Below are 22,716 nucleotides of genomic sequence, written 5' to 3' on the forward strand. Positions count from 1 at the left end.
CATTTATTACAAGTAAAATGTGACTATGGGTGAAGTAAAAAGAGGTAGCATGTATAATTGACATTAAAAAACAAATGATGAGATCAAAAGAGAAGCAACACTCACTATGGTGGTCACCAAAATATAGGCAACACCCTTTCACACTTCACACCAAACATGTTGTAATGTTGTGGCCAAATTCCTTCACCGTGACTTCATACTTTACATAATTACATCCCTATAAAACCTGATCTTAGAGCATCTAAGTGTAACATACATGTTTTTGTTTCAAATAATTAACTTATCATTCCATGTTATATTTTAAAATTCAAACCAATCTAAAAAAACCATTGTTTCTCTCCCAGTGATTATTTACACGTTTTTGTTTCAAACTGCCAGCTCACCATCCATCTTATTACTTGCATTTTTTTTATTTAATTTATAACAATTCATATATTTAGTAACTAATATTTTTATATTTTGTATATATTAAATAGAAAAAAACACATAAATTTAAGTACTCTATTAAATTTTATCATCTTCTAGTTATTATTATAAAAAGTGATTATTTTAGTATTGATAATTTTAAATATTCAATTCATGTATGCCTTTAATTATTTAGATATAAACTTGAAAACAACAACAATATATACCACTATAAATTAAGTATGACTTTAAAAAGATGGAAATTAATATGAAGGTGTTCCAAAGTGAAAGATGATTATTCACATGTAATAAAAAAAGTAAATAACAATAATAAGAAGAAGAAGGGTGGGTTTTGTGTGATTAGTAGCAAAAATACATGGCATAAAACGACGACGTAAAGCATAAATCATATTCATAATATTAACTTAACGTTTTCCAATGCAACAACAACGCCGGATCCACGACGATTCCCTTTACATTTACAATCTCTCTCTCTCTCTCTCTCTCACAATAATAATAATAATAATAATAATAATCTGCACTTTTTCTCTTCCAGATTTTACCCATTCACTCTCTCTTTCTCTCTCTAAATGCTTCCAATCTCTTCACCATTTCTGGGTTTATTTTAAAACCTTCCAAAACCATGCCGGAACAACTAATAATATTATCAGACAATGTCACCACCAAAAAGAAGAAATCCGACGACGAAACAGACTCTTTAGCTTCAACCCACCGGAGCAGATCTCAGTCCACCTCCGGCCGCCGTGTAACCCCAACAACCACCCTAGAAAAACACTTAAAAAACGGCGATCTTTACATCGGCAGCTTCTCCGGCAACGTCCCTCACGGATCCGGCAAGTACTTATGGTCCGACGGATGTATGTACGAAGGCGAATGGAAACGCGGCAAAGCTTCCGGCAAGGGCAGGTTCTCGTGGCCGTCCGGTGCCACGTACGAAGGCGAGTTTAAGTCCGGCCGGATGGAAGGCTCCGGCACGTTTACTGGCTTTGACGGCCACACGTACCGCGGCGCGTGGCTGGCTGACCGGAAACATGGGTACGGTGTGAAGCATTATAGTAATGGAGATTATTATGATGGCATGTGGTGGCGGAATTTACGAGACGGTAACGGCAGTTATGTTTGGAAGAATGGGAATGAGTATGTGGGTGAGTGGAGAAACGGCGTTATTAACGGTAGGGGTGTTTTTATTTGGGCTAACGGAAACCGTTATGACGGGAAATGGGAGAATGGTGTGCCGAAAGATGACGGGATTTACACGTGGCCGGATGGTGCCTGTTATGCTGGTAACTGGACTAACGGCGGGACGGATAATGATAATAAAAAACTTAACGGAACATTTTATGCAGGCGATATTAATAATAAGTTAGGGTTTAGTCATAAGCTTGCTGCGCCATTTTTGGATGACGGGTTTACGGTTTCGACGGGGCGAAAGCGGTCTTCGGTGGATGGGTCTCGAGGGAGTTTAACCGAAAGGAGTTTTCCGAGGATTTGTATTTGGGAGTCTGATGGTGAAGCTGGGGATATTACTTGTGATATTATTGATAATGCTGAAGCTACAATGTTGTATAGGGATTCAATGGGTTTGGGTGGGCACGAGATTAGGCAGTTTCGGAGGAACCCGTGTTGTTTTAATGGCGGTGAGGCGAAGAAGCCCGGACAGATGATTTCAAAAGGGCATAAGAATTATGATTTGATGCTTAATCTCCAATTGGGTATCAGGTAAAAGTTTGATATATTCTACAATTTGTATGAATTTGAACAATCTGTTTAAGTGATAAAAGTTTATGGTTTGTTATAGGTATTCTGTTGGGAAACATGCTTCGGTAATACGAGACCTAAAGACGACTGATTTTGAACCGAAAGAAAAGTTTTGGACACGGTTTCCACCGGAAGGAACCAAGCTTACGCCTCCGCATCAATCGGGAGAGTTTCGGTGGAAGGATTATTGTCCGATCGTGTTTAGGTAATTTTAAGTTTAATTCAGATGCTTGAATATTGAATTTGTTATTAGTGTTCATATTTTGTTGATGAATTGTTAATGTTTTTAGACGTTTACGCAAGTTGTTTCAAGTGGATCCCGCGGATTATATGTTGGCAATTTGTGGGAACGATGCGCTTCGTGAGCTTTCGTCTCCTGGGAAAAGTGGGAGCTTTTTTTATTTAACGCAGGATGATCGGTTTATGATCAAAACTGTTAAAAAGTCTGAAGTCAAGGTATATATAAAGATCTTGAATCTTGATTGATTGTTTCTTATTGATGCATTGAAGCTAAAGTTTGAAGTTTGAATGATATCAGGTTTTAATTAAAATGCTGCCAAGTTATTACCAGCACGTTTGTCGTTACGAGAATTCTCTCGTCACAAAGTTTTTTGGTGTTCATTGTGTCAAACCCGTCGGTGGCGTTAAGGTAAGTTAATATCCGGTTTTAGCAGTTTAGGGTTTTTTGGATTTTGGTTTTGCAACTAATTACAATGTTTCTATTTTATTGTCATGTAGACTCGCTTTATTGTTATGGGGAATCTATTTTGCTCCGAGTATCGAATCCATAGAAGATTCGATCTTAAAGGATCATCTCACGGGCGCACAACCGATAAACCGGAGGAAGAAATTGATGAAACCACCACACTTAAAGATCTTGACCTCAACTATGTGTTTCGTCTTCAAGAAAATTGGTTCAAAGAACTAATCAAGTTAGTATAATTTGTTACTTTTTCAGCTTATGCGGTTTATATTAACTCATTTAGCTTACATATTGTGTTTGTTTTATGTGTTTTCAGACAAATAAACCGAGATTGTGAGTTTTTAGAGGGCGAGAAAATAATGGATTATAGTCTTCTAGTTGGCATGCACTTTCGTCAAGATAATACCGGTGACAAAATGGGCTTATCGCCATTTTTATTGAGAAACGGTAATTATCTTATCTTCTTTTTTTTTGTTAAAACAATATTTGGTGCTTATTAGTTGTAACATTAATTAATTAATGCCATTTTAGGAAAGAGTGATTCATACCAAAACGAAAAGTTTATGCGAGGATGTCGGTTTCTTGAAGCGGAATTACAAGACATGGATCGTGTTTTGTCTGGCCGGTATGTTTTCGTGTTGTCACATGTCTTAATTAATTATTTAACTTTTCCCATTGAATTTTCGGTTTAATAGGCTTATTATTGTGACATTGCATTGGTGGTTGATAAGTTTTAATGGTCTTTTAAGTTGACAACCATTTTTTATAAATGGTGTTTTGATTATGGTGGTTGGGAAATTTATAATTTGATATAGTTCATTAGACAAGGTTTGTTCGTGGGGACCTCTATGTATTATTATGGCCTTCTAATGCGTGTCGTGCCACATGTTTGTGTTTTGCTCTTGACTTTGACCCCATCTTTTCATATTTGCCAAAAACAATTCTGGAAATGCTCTTCTTGATCCATATGTCATATGGGTAATCGTTGACTTTACCCAAGTTCATGTCTAAGTATTATTATAGCCTTCTAATTGCATTTCTTGACACCTGTAACCTGTTTGTGTTAGCTTTGACTTTGACCTTATCTAATAAATTTGCCAAATTTAATCCTGGAAATACTCTTCTTGATCCATATGTCATAATGGTAATGGTTAATACCATCGAAATTAGCATATTAAGTATTTTTGTGGTCTTCTAATTGCATTTCTTGACACATTAATGTTTTTGACCTTGACTTTGGCATTTTATTCTTAACTTTGCCGAAAATTATCCTGCAAATGCTCTTCTTGATCCATATGACATACGAGTAACGGTTGATATCTTCTAATCATTGATAAGTGTTATTATAGTCTTCTAAATTCTAATTGCATTTCTTGACATATGTTTGTGTTTTGGCTTTGACTTTGACCTTTTTAAACTAAAATTTGTCGAAAATAGTCTTTCAAATGATATTCTTCATATAGTATTATTATTGGCTTTCTAATTCCATTTCTTGACATATGTTTGTGTTTTGGCTTTGACTTTGACCTTTTTAAACTAAAATTTGTCGAAAATAGTCTTTCAAATGATATTCTTCATATAGTATTATTATGGCTTTCTAATTCCATTTCTTGACATATGTTCATGTTTTGGCTTTGGCTTTGGCTTTGGCTTTGGCTTTGAATTTTATTCTCAAATTTGTAAACAAAATATTCTTTTAGATGTTATATTTGGTACATTTGGCATATGGGTGGGTAATGGTTGATATTATCTAAATTTATATTTTGGTCAAATTTGCCAAATATAATCATTTAAATAATATGCATGATTCATATGGCATATGGGTAATGGTTTGACTTTATCTACATACATAGTTGTTACTACAATGGTATTTTTTTAATAAAAAAGTATTATATTTCTTTATCAGGAAACCGTTGATCAGATTGGGAGCCAACATGCCAGCTAGGGCGGAGAGAATGGGCAGGAGAAGTGATTTTGACCAATATACCCCTGGTGGATTCAACCTGTTGACACCTTCAAGAACCGGTGAAACATACGAGGTAGTCCTCTACTTTGGAATCATCGACATTTTACAAGATTACGATATTAGCAAGAAGCTAGAGCATGCATACAAATCCTTGCAAGCGGACCCCACGTCCATCTCGGCTGTGGATCCAAAGCTTTATTCCAAACGCTTTCGTGATTTCATAGGCAGAATCTTCGTTGAAGACAGATGATTGATCATCAAACCATTTGCTCGTTCGTGTTGACTTGTTGAAAAGTCAACAAGCTCGGAACGGAGTCGGGCCACCGGTTGTTTGTGTACATGTTGGGTGAGGGGGGGGGGTTGGATTATTGTTGTTAATGTGTTATTTTCTTGAATTGTTTTCCTTGAAATTTTTGTGGGTAGCAAGGAATATGTGAAGAAAATGAAAAGTAAAAAAAAAAAGGAAGGTTATAGGGAGTTTGGGAATAAGTGAAAGTGTACAGGGTGTTGTTATAGAGTGAGAAATGAAATGGTGCTAATTTGACAATTTTATATATTGGAAGGTGAATTTTTGTAAGTTTATATTTGGAAGGTTAATTTGGTAATTAGGGTAAGTTAGGGGGAGGACCAGAACAGGAATGTGTGGTTGAATGACTTTTGTTTTGTGTTGGGAGGGGGGTACAGAAGTCTGCATAAAAAGATGTGAAAGCAAATTGGCCAAATTGGTAAATTTACTATCTAGACCAGCTAACTTTTATATTAATTATATATTTATTATCGTCAATATATAGTTATTTTTTGAATATGATTTATTATGTTAATAATGAACATTGAAATTTTTGTGATATTCAGTTTGATTCTGATGGTATTTGGATTTTACAATTAACTGGTCTTTGGTATTCGAAGCCGGAGACAAGTTGGAGGTGTTTAAGGGCTCTGTATGTCAGCGTTGGGCCAGCTGGTAGTGACCTATTGTCATCGGGTCATCCGTATAGAGTATCTAGATGATTCTCTGTTTGTTCGCCGTTAAAAACATTATGACTAATTATAACCAAAACCAAAACAAAATTCGTAGTGTAACCAAAACCAATTATAACTAATTTTTATTGATAACCTTTCCTTTTAAATCATTATATCGATAGTTTTTTTTAATTATAAATAGTGATACATTGTTGTTGTAAGTGTAACCATGTTAAACTAAGCTAAAAATTGGTTTTATGGTAATCTTGAGTCTTGACCACAAATATATAATAAAATCTTAGACATCGGTCGAAATGCTCTAATATATGGTACATTCAAAAGTAAAGAAAGTAGTGTCGGTTACCCACACCCTATATATAGAAAACAATGTAAAAAACCACCAGCATAAGTAGTTGGACTCTGCATTATATGCACTAATAACGAACAACAATTGATCTTGTAATTACAAGGTCTTCTATTACGTTTGATCGTAATTGATTTATTTTGAATAACGTTTTCAAGGTTTTAAACTCTCTTCAATATGATGAATGATAGTCTTTACTACTACTTACAACCATTGTGACACCACCTTTAAGAGCATTATCATCATTAATTAAAAAAAGCATCAATATAAATGCCTTTATTACAATAAATAAGTTTAGTTTATTTAACTAAAAAAAGGATTCAGTTACAACAGAGAGGCAGGTAAGCGGGCAACAAGCTGCGCCGCCACCCTCTTTTGAATGGCAAAACCGATCATACTGAAAACACAGTTATCGTTCTTCGGCGTCGTTGAGTTACCGTGCACGACCCACTGAACTCTTTTTAAAAATGCAGCACCATCGGGGGCGAGAGACCCAAATGTATCAAAAGCAAAAGGGATGAAGGCATGTTGATTCTCAGCACAAGCGTTCTCGTGCTTAGTAATTTTTCCTGCTTCTGTCTTTAACACCGTCTGCCTAGCAACAAACCCGGTATCCCTAAGCCCGACAAGAGGGAACACCCTAGTAGTATATCATGTATGTCTCATAGATGTGGTGAAAACATATAATACACGAGTTTATTTTATGTAATTTTTGTCAGCTAACTACCACCAGAAGCACTAAACCTGAACAAAACTCGAGCTTGACCGTTATATGTGTGTAACATAGTTTTAAACCAACATAGGTAGGATTAAAGTATCTTTAAGCTTAAAAAAGTGAGACGCGACAATGGATTGAACTCTTAAACTTATACCAATAAACATGATTGTTTTTTTAATATAAAGGTAGAACAAAACTCTGCAAAAAATATATCTCTTTTGATTTAGTGTGATAAAATATTAGTATATGTCCAGATAGATGATGTGTTTGGTGCTGGGACATGTCACGTCTGCATCCTGTAATATATCTGGTAGAAAGGGTGGGGGCTGTTCGGTCATTTCACTAACCCTGGTGGGACCCACAGGAGGGGTAAAAGGGTAAATAACAGGAAACATGGTGGGTGGCTATGAACAACTTTGTTGACCAAAGTATCACCTCTGTTTTCAGAGATCCGAAGCATGGGTCTGAATCTGAAAAATATCCATGGACTTGTCATTTGTGATATAATAAAATTGTTACTTATTTTGGGAAAATACAAACACTTTGTAACTTTTCTACATTCAAAATAAAATAATTCAAACTTTATTGAAAACTCAAATAACACATTATATAAATAATAGTATAACATGGCTAATGATTTAGATTATTAATTTAGGTTAGTATGTATTTAGGTTTTCATATTAAGTTATTAAAGTCAAATGATTATATGTATATATTTAAGAGGGTGTATGGTCACTGAAATTTGCTAGAAGAAATTTTAATATGGATTATATTCTTTACATAATTGATCTGTTGACATTAAATTAAAATCTGAATTTAAAGGTTGACATGTTTGGTCGAGAATAAATGAATTGAAATCCTTAAAATTCTTTCATGTAAAAGAATTTACTAATTTAGTATTCTTTTAAATGGTGAATGAATTCAACCAAAGGAATTAAAATTTGTCATATCATCGTAACATTGTTGTCATCATCACTACCACCGTCGCCACCACCGCCTCGGTTTGTTTCTTTCTTCATGTTTCACTTGTTCGTCTTTAATTGTTTTCCTTGACTATGCATCTAAGCAGATTATCGTTGATCATTAAAGAGAGATGATACTAGATTGTAACTTAATTAACGTGAGGAACTTTTTTGGGCTTTTAGCCCAAATGTTAGGTCCAACAATTTGCACATCTTTGGACTTAAATAAAACTCAAGTAACAGTTGTAATGGCCAATGGGCCTAATGGCACTTCTAGTCCTACGGTTCAGATCCAAGTCAGTATGAATTATGATCAAGAACAAAGGAACAAACATAAGAAGATCATGATACATGTAGGCCTTTAACTTTAGATTTAGATTGAAGCATCTATTGATCTCCTAAATAATGCTAACAAGTCAACTAACTCATGGATCCAACGACAGAAATTGGACCACAAAAAATTCAAACTACTCGTGAGTTAGTGGACATTATTTTTTGTAACTCCTAATTCAATTTGTGATTTTTTTATAATTCTTTCACAAGGCCCCGTTATTCAAGGCCGCCCTTTTTAATCTGAACCTGACCCGATAAACTAGTAAACCTGTTTAACCCGTACCCCAAGGTCTCTTAATTGGTTCAGTAGTTGGATGTGCTTTTGGTAATTTGGGTTAGTCCAATTAACCCGATGTATTTCAATAATCAAAACTGATTTTTCCTAGGTAATTAAGATGGTTGTTTCGTTTGATTCTATTTAAATGATTTAATTAAATGATGGTTGTTAAGATGGTTGTTTCGTTCTCATTCTATTTTAATCAGAACCTGACCCGATAAACTAGTAAACCTGTTTAACCCGTACCCCAAGGTCTCTTAATTGGTTCAGTAGTTGGATGTGCTTTTGGTAATTTGGGTTAGTCCAATTAACCCGATGTATTTCAATAATCAAAACTGATTTTTCCTAGGTAATTAAGATGGTTGTTTCGTTTGATTCTATTTAAATGATTTAACTCTTAGTGTTTGATAGTTTTTAAGTATTACTCTAGAGTTATGTTAAGAGTGTTGATACTTGATAGTTTGATCGCTATAATAAAATATGCACAACGATATACTTATAACCATTTTTTCTCTAATCTCATTTGTGGGCCGAATTAAATAAAACAAACACATCCCATCAAATTGAAGCTTGTTGTAGCACTTTGCCCACCAAATTGTAGCCCTTTCACAACTTGCTACTTAACCCAAAACCCGATATAACCCGGCTCAATAAATCCAAGAACCATAAAACCCAAATCTAAAATGGTTCATGTATTTTAGTTTTTAATGAATTCATGTTGAAACCACTAGGGGGGCTATCTTCGGGCTATATATGATTTAAGGGCTATCTTCGGACCATAATAAACTAAGAGGTTCCACATTAGCAAAGTAAGACTTTGTAGAACCTGATTTTAATTTCACCCCTAATAAACTTAGAGGTTCCACATCAGTAAAGTAAGAGTATTCTTAGCTCAAGCTAATTTATATTGTAATTTTTATTGGTTTTAAGTTAATCTAATTACCTAAAGAAACACGAAAACACTAATATCACCTATATGAAATTTTCTTCACAAGTAATTGAAGCATGGGTTGTCACACCCCGACCAAAGGCGGCGAAATATGCCGGGGTGCAACGTGATTTGACAAATACACAAGACATTATTAAAGTGACAATATTTAATCAACTCATTAATTTCATTCAATCACCAAAGTAACACATATTGTTCATACAAATAACATCAAAACATAAGAAATAGATATTGTTCATTCTTCTAATAACCTAGCGGTATCAAAATAGAATGACGTCTTTAAACTCCAACTCAAGTAATAATCAAACCTGTAACATGCATAAAATAACATTTGTCAACACGTATGTTGGTGAGCAATTTCATAGTTTTGAGTATCTATAATATGAGTGAAATCCACAAACGTATATGAGACTATAAATAAAAGCACCAATCATGGTATATAAACATATGTAAATGAGGATCCTTTCTAATCGGTAAGAATACCGACATACTTGGATAATGAGGCCCTATTCTACTAGCACAAGGCTAAGTGGTTAGGGGAGCGTATGATCATACTTAATGAGGCTCAACAACAACATAAAAATAAACACTCGCGCACGTAAAGCATATGAGACATATAACACACAATAGAGCAAGTATTCTAGCATCATATACCCTAAAGTTTGTGGTTTGAGAAATGAGTATAATATAAGTCATTTTTGTTTGAATAAGTATGCATGTTACCCCCAAAAGATAAAAGTGAAAAGGGGGGATGAAATGTACTCATGTTAACTAAGTAACTTGAAAGATTGATTCGTGAATAATTGGAGATCGGGTTTAACGAGCAAGACCTAGATTAAACGGGTCTTAAGTTAGTAGGTAGTCATGGAAGGGTTTAAAATAAAATATGACAAGTAAAGTAAATAAATGAAGTTTATGGTTTAAAAATGTAAATACTTGGGAAATTAAAGACATGTTCTAAAAAGTAAGTTTACTCGAAACCGGGTCTTGGTATTTCATTCATAATTATTACTCAACCTATGTTAAGTAACTTATGTGGGTTATAATGCACTAATGCAAGACCCTTTGGGTATATGAACACCAAAACAAGGTTTTAATCGAGTGTTCGGATTTGTTAATTTGGGTCTAGATAATTAACTAAACTCAAAGTTAACTTTCCAAAATGTTTTGAGACAACTCAATAAAATCGAAAGACTTAACTAAGTATATAGTTCTATTATGAAGAACCTTAACGTCCGTTAAGTGTGTATTTGGTATCACCGTTCCAAGCTTGTTATAAGATCAAGTTGGATACCGACACACCAAGTAAGTTGATAAAAATACTTAAAATTTGTTTAAAATACATTCTTGAAGAAAAGATGAATTTCGATGGCCAAAAACACACTTGTGTGTCTTAGGCAAGTGAACTCGGTTTAGTTCGGTTTTGGTTCGGTCCTTGACTCGGAATGATACCGAGGATGGTTGCCACATACCCAAATACCATAGAACTATCAAAATGGTTTTAGAAGTTCCAAAGTTCAAATCTTTCATAAACATGTTTATTTAACTATTTTAAACAAAACTATTTAAAACAAAAGCTAGTAAACAAGAGTTCGGTCTTAGTTCGGTCTTGATTCGGGTCTAATCTCGGGATGAAACCGAGACTAGTGACTTCATAACCAATACCATGAAACTCTTTAAACATGAATTAAAACTAAACTACTTACAATATAAACAAAAGCATTAAAGGGAAATAGTATAAACAAGACTAGTAAACAAGAGTTTGATCTTGGTTCGGTCTTGATTCGGGTCTAATCTTGGGATAAAACCGAGACTAGTGACTTCATAACCAATACCATGAAACTCTTTAAACATGAATTAAAAGCTAAACTACTTACAATATGAACAAGACTAGAAAAGCATTAAAGGAAAATAGTATAAACAAGAACTACAAAAAGTTCTCCATGTAGCCTTGCCTTGTAGCATATCACCTCCCGAAGAAGATGAAAGCCGAAGGAAACAAGGGGTGCATATTATATATATGTTGTGCCACAAGATATGAATTAATAAGTAACAAATAAGAATTAAAGAAGGTTATTGCTTGATTATTAAGAACCTCTAGTTAGAGATATAAACTTTATTTGGGAGAGAAAGAAGATGAATGAGCAAAGAATAATGAAGAGGATGGGGTTGTTTATATAGGGAAGGAGTCAAACTTGTTTTCCTTGTTTTATATCAATACTTGCATGTGTTTTTTTTTTAAAAAAAAGGTTTAAATAATACAATCTAGTAACAAATCCAAAAGGTAAGAGATGATCATGAAACATAAAAATCCAACATTTTATATTAGTGAAAGATTTGGTTTACAAATCGGGTCAGGTTTTGATACAAATACAAATACAAAAAAGATCAAAAATGACGAATGTTACATGGGTGGGGCCTTAAAATCTGTAAGAAAATTATACATATAACCTAAAACACAAAGAAAAACATAAGTTTCGAGCCGGGTAGGAGCAAACCATGCATGTGGAATGGATATGTGAACATATGAAAACCTACGACCCTTGTACATGTTCACTTTACTTAGGTATGTACTAAATGGATATGAGAACACATGGAAGGCCTGCTACCCTTACATGTGTTCCATGTATAATGTTATCATGATGTGTATGATATGTGAGGGGGATGAATGTGCATGCTATATGATGTTTATGATGATGACTTTAGAGTTATAAACGTAGTTATGCTATAACCATGATGAGTATACTATGATATGTTATCAAAGCTCAGAATGACCTTGAAACTACAACTCATTCAGGGTAATTGACTGCTATTATTCATATCAAGTTAATTGTACGTATGTGTGGTGTTGGTATGGAGTAGCACGACTGGCTATATGGAATAATGACCGACATACCTCTAGGAATTTGTTTTTATTTATGTTTAGTTAAAGACACCATGTTGTGTTGAATGATTTTGGTGCTTAAGTTTAATGAATTTCTCTAGTTTGAGAAACACGTCTCCTGAGTAAACGGGTCTGTGTCGGATTGGGTTTGACTTGATTGCTTGTATATGAGTGAGCATAAACCGAGTAAGACTGGAATCAACCCAAGCCAGTTATATACAATAAGGTTGATTCTTGAGTCTTGAAAATACCATTAAACGGAATAATAATAATAATAATAATAATAATAATAATAATAAAAATATTAAGTAGGGGGTGGCGTGAAGAGGAAAAAGAGAAGGCCAATGGGTGTGGGTGCCTAATACCAGATCCAAATCCACAATCATAATCATGTTGATGTTGAACACCACTCACCTCACACTTACAAAAGCATCATCCTCTTTCATCGCTTGGGTATAGAGAATATATGTTTTTAATTTAATATCATTTGGATCTGAGGTAGCTGGACAATTGTAATTTGGATCTGAATTCATAATAATAATAATGGAGGAAAGCCGATTGTGTTCTTGGAGCGTGTTCCGATCCGTATTCGCCATCTTCCAATGGTGGACTTTCAACGTTGCCGTCATCATCATGAACAAATGGATCTTTCAGGTCAACCATTTCCTTTTCTATTTCATTTGCGTATTATTATTATTATTCACCTTTCTGATTGCAATATTCACTTTCACTTAGAATAGGTTTATTATTTGACTTTGGATTAGAATAGCTTGCTTTATTATTTGACTCATAGGCTTATATATGTGAGTTACAGATTGTGGGCTGTCAATTAGGCACCTGTTGTTTATGACACGATTAAAGCGCTATGTAATTTTTTTTTAAATAATTGAAATTAGTAGGCTAGGGTCTGTCATTTCTCTTTATTGGTACATGATTTTTAAAACTGTCTTATAGCCATGAGATATAAACTAGTTAAATGGGTCGTATTCATGTTTGATACTTGTGTTAAGTGCGTACACGATAGCCAAAATGTTTATACGAGTTGGTGCTTTTAGAAATCATACGGGTCGTATGATGTGTTAGTTTGACGCATAAGCGATTGATGCGACAAAGCACACCGCTGAAAAATCATACGCACCGTATGAGTGGTTATATGAGTTGTACGAGTGTTATAGTGGTTAGTCGTACCGGCCAAAATGTTTATACTGGCGATATAAGTTGCTGTTCATACACATCATATGGGTCGTATGATGTGTTACTGACACAGAAGCGACTGATGTGAGTTGTGACAGTTCGTACTACTGAAATAGGCTATACGGGCCCTGATGACCCTTTTTTTACTGTCTATACGACGACCCATATGAGGATTGGGGCGGTGTATCTATGGCAGCACTTCTTTATAACCTTTTTGTCTATGTAATTCCTAACATGTGGTAAATCTTTGTTAACTTTCAGAAACTTGATTTTAAATTCCCTCTGACGGTATCATGTGTGCACTTTATCTGCTCGTCAATTGGTGCGTATGTGATGATCAAAGTGCTAAAAGTTAAACCGCTTATATCTGTTGAACCTGAAGATCGATGGAGAAGAATCTTTCCAATGTCGTTTGTGTTTTGTATCAATATAGTTTTGGGAAATGTCAGCTTACGATACATCCCTGTTTCGTTTATGCAAACTATCAAGTCATTTACACCTGCAACAACAGGTTAGATGGATAATTAAATTAAACACACAAATATTGTATTCTAAGAGGTGTTTGATGCTAAATCATTTGGAACAGTGATTTTGCAGTGGATGGTGTGGAGAAAGTACTTTGATTGGAGAATTTGGGCTTCTCTTGTCCCAATTGTCGGTGGGATTCTTCTTACTTCAGTTACAGAACTTAGTTTTAATGTGTTTGGGTTTTGTGCTGCTTTGTTCGGCTGTCTTGCCACGTCAACGAAAACTATTCTTGCAGAGTCTTTGCTTCATGGTTATAAGTTTGACAGGTATTCTTCATTGTTTACGACTTTACCCCTACAATAGCCATTTTTTCCTCTTGTTGTAATATTTAGAGAGATGCCATTTTTTAATAGAGAAAAGGTATTTTTTATGCCGAATACGATGTTGCCTATGTGCTATGTGCCTATGTAGTCAATATCGCCGATATATCACCATTCTGGTCCCTTGGTAAAATATCGGTCAAAATATCAGTCAAAATATCGGTACCGATAATATTGGCAATATTGGCCGATATTTCCGATATCAGCGTTTTAAGTCTTACTAATTTTGACGTTATTTTACTAATCTCGTGAAAATGACGTTAAAAGTGACGGACGGTTAATCAGGCATCATGTAGTGGCGTTGATAGCTGAAAGATAAGGGTACATGCACCGATCAGCCGGTGTCCCGATGATTGAGTGCCATGTGCCTTATGTCCAAGGCTTGATGCAAAACTACTATCGAGCCGGGGGTCTCACCGGAAGCAGCCTCTCTATCCCTATGGGGTAGAGGTAAGGCTGCCTACATCTTACCCTCCTCAGACCCTACCATAGCTTTGCTATTGGTGGGATATACTGAGTACGATGATGATGATGATGATGATAAGTTTTAATTATCAATTTTTAGTGTTCAATGTTAGTGTTTTAAGTCTTAATTAGTTCCTACTTGCAGCGATTGCTAGTGTTTTGCAAGTTGTAAAAGGTTAATTTGTTAATGGCAGGAGAGTATACTGAATTATTAGTGTTATTGCTATATATATGAATTTTACATGATATCAAAAATACCAATATCCCACCGCGATAACTGATATCTCAAATATTGGCCCTTGACCGATATCAGATATTTTTCCGCATTAACTGCGTAGCCTATGTGTTTGTCCTACTTGTGCTTATTAAAAGTTATTTTTTCTCTTTTTTTCCTGTGGAATTATTGTGGACTAAGATCACATGTATGCTCCTTATCAACATATAGTTAAAGCATGTGTGATTTGTAAAGAATCATGTTTCTCAAAACACCGGTTTTCTATGCATAATGTATCATTCTTATAAAGTATGCATGATTTGGTAAAATATGATATTTAACAACTTCAAACCAAGTCAAACATAGCATTCTTCAGTTGACATAGAAATTACAGCATACGCTTAAATTACTAATTGATGGTCGAGCAAACTGCATGTACAAAAAACATGCTTTTAGTAAATATCTATCTATTATGTACTTATAAAATCAATGATTAAGACCATTTATTATAAGTTTAAATTCAGTTAAGGACCAGTTAACGAAGTCCCTTATTTGATTATAAACTTTTAACAAACTCCCCTAAACTTTATTTTTAAAAGTACGTTCTGTAATAGAAAATCACTGATTTAAAATTAAAGCATTGGTTCTTTCGGATTTGATCTTTATTATGCCTGACACTCATGTTCTATATTGACAGCATAAACACGGTATACTATATGGCACCATTTGCAACTATGATATTAGCCGTCCCTGCACTTCTTCTAGAAGGTACCGGAGTCTTACAATGGATTCAGACACACCCCAATCCTATGTCCGCTTTCATAATCATTATTGGCTCAGGTGTAACCGCCTTTTGCCTTAACTTCTCCATATTCTATGTCATTCATTCAACAACCGCTGTCACTTTCAATGTTGCTGGAAACCTTAAGGTATTCATTTACCAAATCCTCATAATCCACTTTACATCTTGTAGTGTTGGTCAAACAGGTTGGGTTGACCCAAAATGCCTGTTGTTAGTATACTTAAAAGAATTTGTTCAGTGTGATTACAAAAAACTACATGAATATAATTTTTTAAATAAAACAGATTAAGACGTTTTATGCGGTTTTTAAAGTTGACTTGTTTGACCTGTTGGAACTAAAGACGATGTAAGAATTTTGTAGCGTGGGTCAAACAGGTTTGGTTGACCCGAAACGCTTGTACTTGGTAGTTTTAAAAAATAAATGTGTTCTGTATGATTCAAAAATCTAGGGGTGTGTATGGTCGTTTTGGGTTGGTTTTCTGCTCAAACCGAACCAAAAACCCAAAATTAGTTTTTTGAGTTTTTGAAAATCGTTGGGGTGTTTTTCTGTTTCTGGCCTTCCGGGTCGGGTTTGATTTTACTATTTGGGTTGAAAAAAATTGACCCATGATAATGAATTTAGGTATAAAACTTTGGTCCAAAATATTTTTGTTAATTAATGATTAATTGATTGTTATGCATTTAGGCTAAAATATTTGAGTTACAGTATATGTTAAGTTCTTATTAATTACTTAACATTAAAAATGAAAATTCATAAGTTCAGTTTAGTTCAGTTCGTTTTTTGGTTTTAATTACACGCAAAACCGAAAACGGACCGGAAATGCGGTTCTACGAAAACATAAAACCAAACCGTCGGTTTTTGTTTAGGTTCGGTTAATCGGTTATGGATCAGTTTTCACTTTCATGCACCTCTATCAAAAGCTGTATTATTGCAACATTACATAAATATACTTTTTAAAGCAAAACAACTTAGGAGGTTTTATGCATTTGTATGACACTTTGTGAGACTTTTGACTTACCCGTTGGACCAGATTCTATTTGTAGCTAATGTTTCTAGTTGACTTGTTTAACCTGCGGTTTGTTGTTTGTAAAGGTGGCGTTTGCGGTTGCATTTTCATGGATGATATTTAAGAACCCGATTTCCCCAATGAACGCGTTTGGGTGTGCGATAACACTTGCAGGATGCACGTTTTACGGGTATGTTAGACACAGGCTTGCTAACCAACTACCGGTAACTCCTCGTACTCCGCGGACCCCACGTTCTCGCTTGGAAATGACTCCACTTGTAAACGATAAAATAGATGATAAAGTTTAGTAGTTTTGTTATCAGTGTTTAGAAATACATCATCATTTACTCTGAGTTATGATGCAGTTTTTAAAGATTATTTGAGCCTTTTGAGGACTTGGTACACCTTATAGCTTTTGCCTAAAGGCTAGTTTAGAGCTTACTCTATAACCTGTTTAAGGTCTGGGCCCAATGGTCATTTTAGGACCGTGCCTGGTTTTCTAAACATATATTTAAAATATATATATATATATATATACATATATATATATATATATATATATATATATATATATATTTATATAATTTAAAGATGAAAATGTCGCTTTAACGTAAGATGTTTAGTTGTTGGCATTTTATGTCAAATGATCCTTCAATCACAAGGAATATTACATAAAAAGTAAACTATTATAGGCCAAATTCCTTTATATCTTTTTCATCTCAATTAATTGCTTTACTACATTGATTTATATGCTTAAGGGCCAACGAATCAAGTGGCTCAAGAGTTGTTTTATATGTAATTTGAGTAATAAAACAAAAGAAGACATATAGTTGATATGGTTACCAAGTCGCCTCTGCATTAAACACCTAAGCGACCCGAGTTCACATGCTATGCTCATCATTTATCATTTGTTTAAGGATCGATGTTTTTTTTAGATAAAACAAGTAGAATCTCACTAGAAAAAAAAAGTTGATTTTCAAGGAGCTCATTTTAATCCCGGCCTCAGAACACATTCCTCATATTCATTGTCTCATTGATATCCTAATCTCTCATCGCGACACCCGCTTGTCAATCACTCGCCTCTGGGGTATTTGTAATCATTTGTGACTTCAAAAACAATAATAAATCATGAGTTGTTAGGAATAGGACTTCATGATAGTTCAACTCAAATCAAACTTTATCCTTTTATCAATAATTATTAGTAAGTATACTTAAAATTTGATGGTGGATTTTGATATTTGCTTCACTAACATGTTAATCTTTAAAATTGTCAACTGTTTAGATATTTATTTATGATTATTATGTTGACACTTGACACTAGTGCTAATGTGCTATCAACATCATTGGATAATAAGGGGTGTGATGGAATATTGAAAATGATATTGTTTAGGAGTTCATTGCCACTCACATGATATTCGTCCCCCTCCATAGCAAACCTAATTTATAACATAGTACATACATGTGTTCTGGATTTTTATTACTACATAATAGCTTATGCTATTGGATTTTTTTTTCTTTTATTGTACTTGTTAGCTTATTGTTCGGGTAAGTTTAAAATGAAATTCAAACTGAGATCACCTTTAAAATCATCTAAACAATTAGGTATTGCTCGTATACAAAAATCACAAACCGAATGAAATAGACCATTGTGAGAGAATGAAAAAACAAAAATGTTTAGTTGCTACATAAAATGGAATAACTTATTTTACAATCTTATTCCCTAACACCCCATAATCATTCAACCCCCCCCCCCCCCCAACCCAACCATCGACCACTGGCAACCACCTCTTGTCGTCGTCGGCACCATCACCACCGTCATCGGTCGCCACCACCACCATCAATTGTCACCACCACCATCGACATCACGATCTCCGACTGCCAGCACGGTAATAAATCAGGCCTTCTAAAAAAAGTATACAACAAAACTAGTGCCAACTATAAAGTATTTTAATAAAATATATTTTAATTAGGATTTAAATGAAAAGTTTAACATACACCTACATTATATTTTTGATTTTCCATACATGTAAAGATTTAATCAACTTCAACTTTGTCACCATATAAATTTTAACCTTCATACTTCATACAATCAATTATTCAAAACACTTACTATATTAAAAAAAAAAGAAAATTGGATTTTAATAATCCCAACTTAATGCACACTAGTAGAAAAATGATTTTTTGACGCGGTGAATTTGGTTTTTAGACGTAGTCTAAAACCGCGTCTAAAAATGGTGATGCAAAAGCTAGTTTGTTTTTAGCCGCGGTTTCTAAAACCGTGTCAAATGCTCACAAAACCGCGTCAAAAAAGGGTGTTATATTTTCCATTAATCATCTTTAGACACGGTTTTAAAACCACGTCAAAAGGATATTTAACATTTATAAAAAATTAAATAGCAATTTCGCGCCAAATCCAGAATTTAACCCGCAAAATCTGTTTCACCACAAGAATTTTAACAACCCAAATCCACCAAAAATCACTGAATAACCACAATGCATTAAATCAGAATTTTACACATCAAAATAGAGTTTTCTGCTAGGATCTTTTACAAACTATACTAAAATATTTTAATCGACATGTAAATCGAAACGACAAATACTCTATTCAGTGAATAGCAAAGTTTGTAAAAAAGCTGCAACATCATGTCCTTGAGTAAGTTGTCACTAGTTGTTCGCAAGTGGAGCCCATAATTTGTTAAATTGCTAATTCAAAGTCCTATATCCGAAGTGTGCTATCCGGTCCAGGTGTTTGTTCACTAGTGAACTAAGCTTACAAACTGAGCTCTTGTAATTGCAAGTTTCCCTGCATCATCATTTTGTAATATGCCAGATTTCCTAGTTTTATACAAACAAATAGTTAAAACATATATAAAAGTGAACATACTTCATATTTCTAAAAATTAACAAAACATAATACATAATACCTTGTTTTGCAACCACAAAGTATTTTCGTCTTTCCTTTCCAATTTTATTGTTTTCAATCCAATATGGCAACCGTGATTTAAGTGAGATTCCAAGCATTGAAGCAAATAGAGTTTTGTTTAGACCATTCGGTAGCTAATTTTCATCATATACAGTGTCCATTTGATCATCTCTCGCTTTCTTTTTGCAAGCGACACCGCATTGGCCTCGTTTGTGCTTAGACATAACTCCTCATGCTTTAAAGAAACTGTTAGTACCTGTACTTCAACGATATTGTAGTTAACTAATAAATATCAGTTTATTCAACTTCAAATCATTATGTTTGACATAAAAAAGGTTAAAAGGTGTACCTGCATGCTTTCTTATTTGCCGAGTAGAACTTAATCTAACAAACTGGTTTATACAGAATCCGACACACAAAAACGAGTTCTGAATCGAGAAACACAAATAACCATCATCAATTTTGAATAAAATTGGAAAAATGAAATAGAATGGTGTAGAATTAATAATCTAATGGTCCTTTTAAGATGCTCATCAGTTAATTTGTTCAATAGCTACCAAACACAGGTTATTCACTAAAAGCCTTATACCTTATATATAAAAGAAAAACATATAAGCCCTAATATATGATATTCACATCGAGACATTAAGCATGCCACTCATATTTCTGGGGTAAGTAAATAACTAACAGTAATTAAGTAATAAGATGTTGATAAGAAACTTTTGGGCACATCTGGAATCAAAGTATTAAAAGTTTACAAGCCTTAACCAAATAATAAGATGTTGACAACAAGCTTACTCACCAAATTGCTATAAAACAAGTCCATATCTGAAACAAACCATCTTTGCCACAACCTTAATCCTGAAATTGTAATAGTTAGACCAACCGCAAGAAACATGTTGGAAACGTACGAGAAACAACAGCTAGAATTAATAAAAATAATTTTGGCCAAATAAAAACTAGGTTAACCCAAAATTGGGCAATAAGGGGAAAAGCACACGAGGAAGTAATAACAAACGATTGTGAACTTTACCTTTTTGAAGAGAAAAACAACTTGATGTTCTTCAAAATCGTTCCTAAAGTGGTGATTTGGTGGGTTTTTGGAGAGGGTTACGGTTATAAATGGGCTCAATTAGATTGAAAACTGATCGAATTGGTTACGGTTACAGAGTGGATAAGTATTATACAACCGCAGTTATAGACACGGTTCTCAAATCCGCTGCTAAAGTTGTTAACTCAATTTTTAGACGCGGTTACAAACTAGTTTGTTGGCACCTGATTTATAGTAATAGTGAAAAACCATCTTTAGAAGCGGTTTTAGGACTGCACCGTGTCAAATAAAAAAACCCAACTGCGTCAAATAATCAGTTTTCTACTAGTGGCAGTTGGTCGATAATAATCCCAACTTTGAAAATAGCTGTCACTGATCCCAACTTTCACACTATTTGTTTTCATTGGACATCCATTAAAAAAAACTTAACGACGTTAAGTTTTTTCCAAATTTCAAACTGATATTTTAGTGCTTTTGTTCGGAATGAGGATACGGGTCGATGATGTAAAACTTACCATCAAACGGTGGGTCCAAATGACTAAATGATGCTTCAATTCCGATGTTTAAACTTTTAATTAACAAAAATTAAACTGTTTAAAGCGCCATTTCGAGTTAAGTTTTACATAAGTCGATTCATATTCTCATTCTGATCAAAAGCCATAAAATATCAATCTAAAATTTGAAAAAAACTTAACGTCGTTAAATTTTTTTTAACGGAGGTCTAATGAAAACAAATAGTGTGAAAGTTGGGACCAGTGATAGCTATTTTTAAAGTTGGGATTATTATCGGCCAACTGCACTAAGTTGAGATTATTAAAATCCAATTTTCCAAAAAAAAAACCCTATTTTACTTGGCCCCTTTTCTACACATGTATATTACTATGTTCTTTAAACAAAAAACTGAAAAAAAAGAAAAACAAAAACAAAAACAAAAAATCCAACACATGTGTCACATGAAAGCCAAGACATCTGATGTACCACCTTGTACATTAATCTCATTTTATACATAATAAAACCCTTACATCTAGTATCCATATATGAGAACACCTTTGTCTTTATTAACCAACACATCTACCATGGATATCCGGCGACCCACCCGCCGGAGCAAGTCTTATTCCTTCTCCGAAACCATCGCCGACGACCCTCCGACCCCACTCCACTACCTCAGCATCCCCTTCTCTTGGGAACAATATCCCGGAATCCCCAAAACCACCAACAAAAACAATGACTCAACACAAAACCTCCTTCCTCTACCGCCATCAAGCCACGTGGCAGCTAACCATTCTCTGGCGATCAAGAAGTATAGAAGCAGCAGGAGTTTCAACAACGACCCGTTTTTAGCCGCTTGTGTGGAGTGTTCAAAAGATGTTAATAATAATAATGTTGAGATGGAAGGTGGTGGTGGGAAGAACTCAAAGAGATTTGTGGTGAGTATGTATTCGTCGTGTAAACGAACATGTGCGGTTTCTGAATCGATTGTTTATCGACCACGATCGGCTTCGGGTTATATTTTAGCGAATGATGAAGATCTAAGTGTCTCTAAAAGTAAGCCATGATATATATTATTATGCATCTTCTCCATTTTGTGAAGCTTTTAGGGTGTTATGATGTATTGGTAATTTTTGTATAGAATTTGGTAAATGATTGTGATATTTTAAAACAAAGCTAATAAAATTTTGTTTTTGTTTTTCTTGTTTTTTTTAGTATTTTTTTTTAAATAGAAACCTATCTTGGGGATGGTTTATGCCACTATTTTATTTTGGTTTGAATATGACAAGTGATGATCTTTAATTCTAATGTTATTCTTACTTGAGTTGGTCTTTTAAAAATGTTTAATAAAACGGTAGCAATTGTTAAATATTAGTTTGATACGTAAATAACACATACAAACAAGTTGAAATATTGTAACACA

At 34.2% G+C, this 22,716-nt stretch overlaps 3 protein-coding genes across 3 annotated transcripts; all 3 read left to right on the forward strand.

The window, feature by feature from the left end:
- The first annotated feature begins 836 nt into the window (after positions 1-836).
- On the forward strand, positions 837-5,382 carry LOC143545792 (phosphatidylinositol 4-phosphate 5-kinase 1-like). Its single transcript, XM_077037610.1, has 8 exons — positions 837-2,145; positions 2,225-2,389; positions 2,475-2,640; positions 2,723-2,833; positions 2,923-3,116; positions 3,204-3,334; positions 3,419-3,512; positions 4,794-5,382. The coding sequence occupies exons 1-8, from the start codon at positions 1,049-1,051 to the stop codon at positions 5,101-5,103; spliced, it is 2,268 nt and encodes a 755-aa protein (XP_076893725.1). The 5' UTR covers positions 837-1,048; the 3' UTR covers positions 5,104-5,382.
- A 7,395-nt stretch (positions 5,383-12,777) lies between these two features.
- LOC143545793 (UDP-galactose transporter 1-like) lies at positions 12,778-17,252 on the forward strand. Its single transcript, XM_077037611.1, has 5 exons — positions 12,778-12,954; positions 13,756-14,005; positions 14,081-14,288; positions 15,719-15,950; positions 16,917-17,252. The coding sequence occupies exons 1-5, from the start codon at positions 12,844-12,846 to the stop codon at positions 17,136-17,138; spliced, it is 1,023 nt and encodes a 340-aa protein (XP_076893726.1). The 5' UTR covers positions 12,778-12,843; the 3' UTR covers positions 17,139-17,252.
- Positions 17,253-21,880: 4,628 nt separating this feature from the next.
- On the forward strand, positions 21,881-22,360 carry LOC143545795 (uncharacterized). Its single transcript, XM_077037613.1, has one exon. It carries the CDS (start codon positions 21,881-21,883, stop codon positions 22,358-22,360), a length of 480 nt encoding a protein of 159 aa, XP_076893728.1.
- Positions 22,361-22,716: the final 356 nt, after the last annotated feature.

This window comes from Bidens hawaiensis, unplaced genomic scaffold (assembly GCF_021521415.1).
Source record: "Bidens hawaiensis isolate Kalapana, Puna unplaced genomic scaffold, B.hawaiensis_p1.1 tig00014037_1, whole genome shotgun sequence".
NCBI lineage: Eukaryota > Viridiplantae > Streptophyta > Magnoliopsida > Asterales > Asteraceae > Bidens > Bidens hawaiensis.

Bases quoted from the DNA above. Each gene is read 5' to 3' on its own strand.
- LOC143545792 (XM_077037610.1), top strand. From the start codon at position 1,049: ATGCCGGAACAACTAATAATATTATCAGACAATGTCACCACCAAAAAG. The intron at 2,834-2,922 runs GTAAGTTAATAT...ATTGTCATGTAG, and splicing joins AACCCGTCGGTGGCGTTAAG to ACTCGCTTTATTGTTATGGG. The intron at 3,513-4,793 runs GTATGTTTTCGT...TTTCTTTATCAG, and splicing joins GATCGTGTTTTGTCTGGCCG to GAAACCGTTGATCAGATTGG.
- LOC143545793 (XM_077037611.1), top strand. From the start codon at position 12,844: ATGGAGGAAAGCCGATTGTGTTCTTGGAGCGTGTTCCGATCCGTATTC. The intron at 12,955-13,755 runs GTCAACCATTTC...GTTAACTTTCAG, and splicing joins TGAACAAATGGATCTTTCAG to AAACTTGATTTTAAATTCCC. The intron at 15,951-16,916 runs GTATTCATTTAC...TTGTTTGTAAAG, and splicing joins ATGTTGCTGGAAACCTTAAG to GTGGCGTTTGCGGTTGCATT.
- LOC143545795 (XM_077037613.1), top strand. From the start codon at position 21,881: ATGGATATCCGGCGACCCACCCGCCGGAGCAAGTCTTATTCCTTCTCC.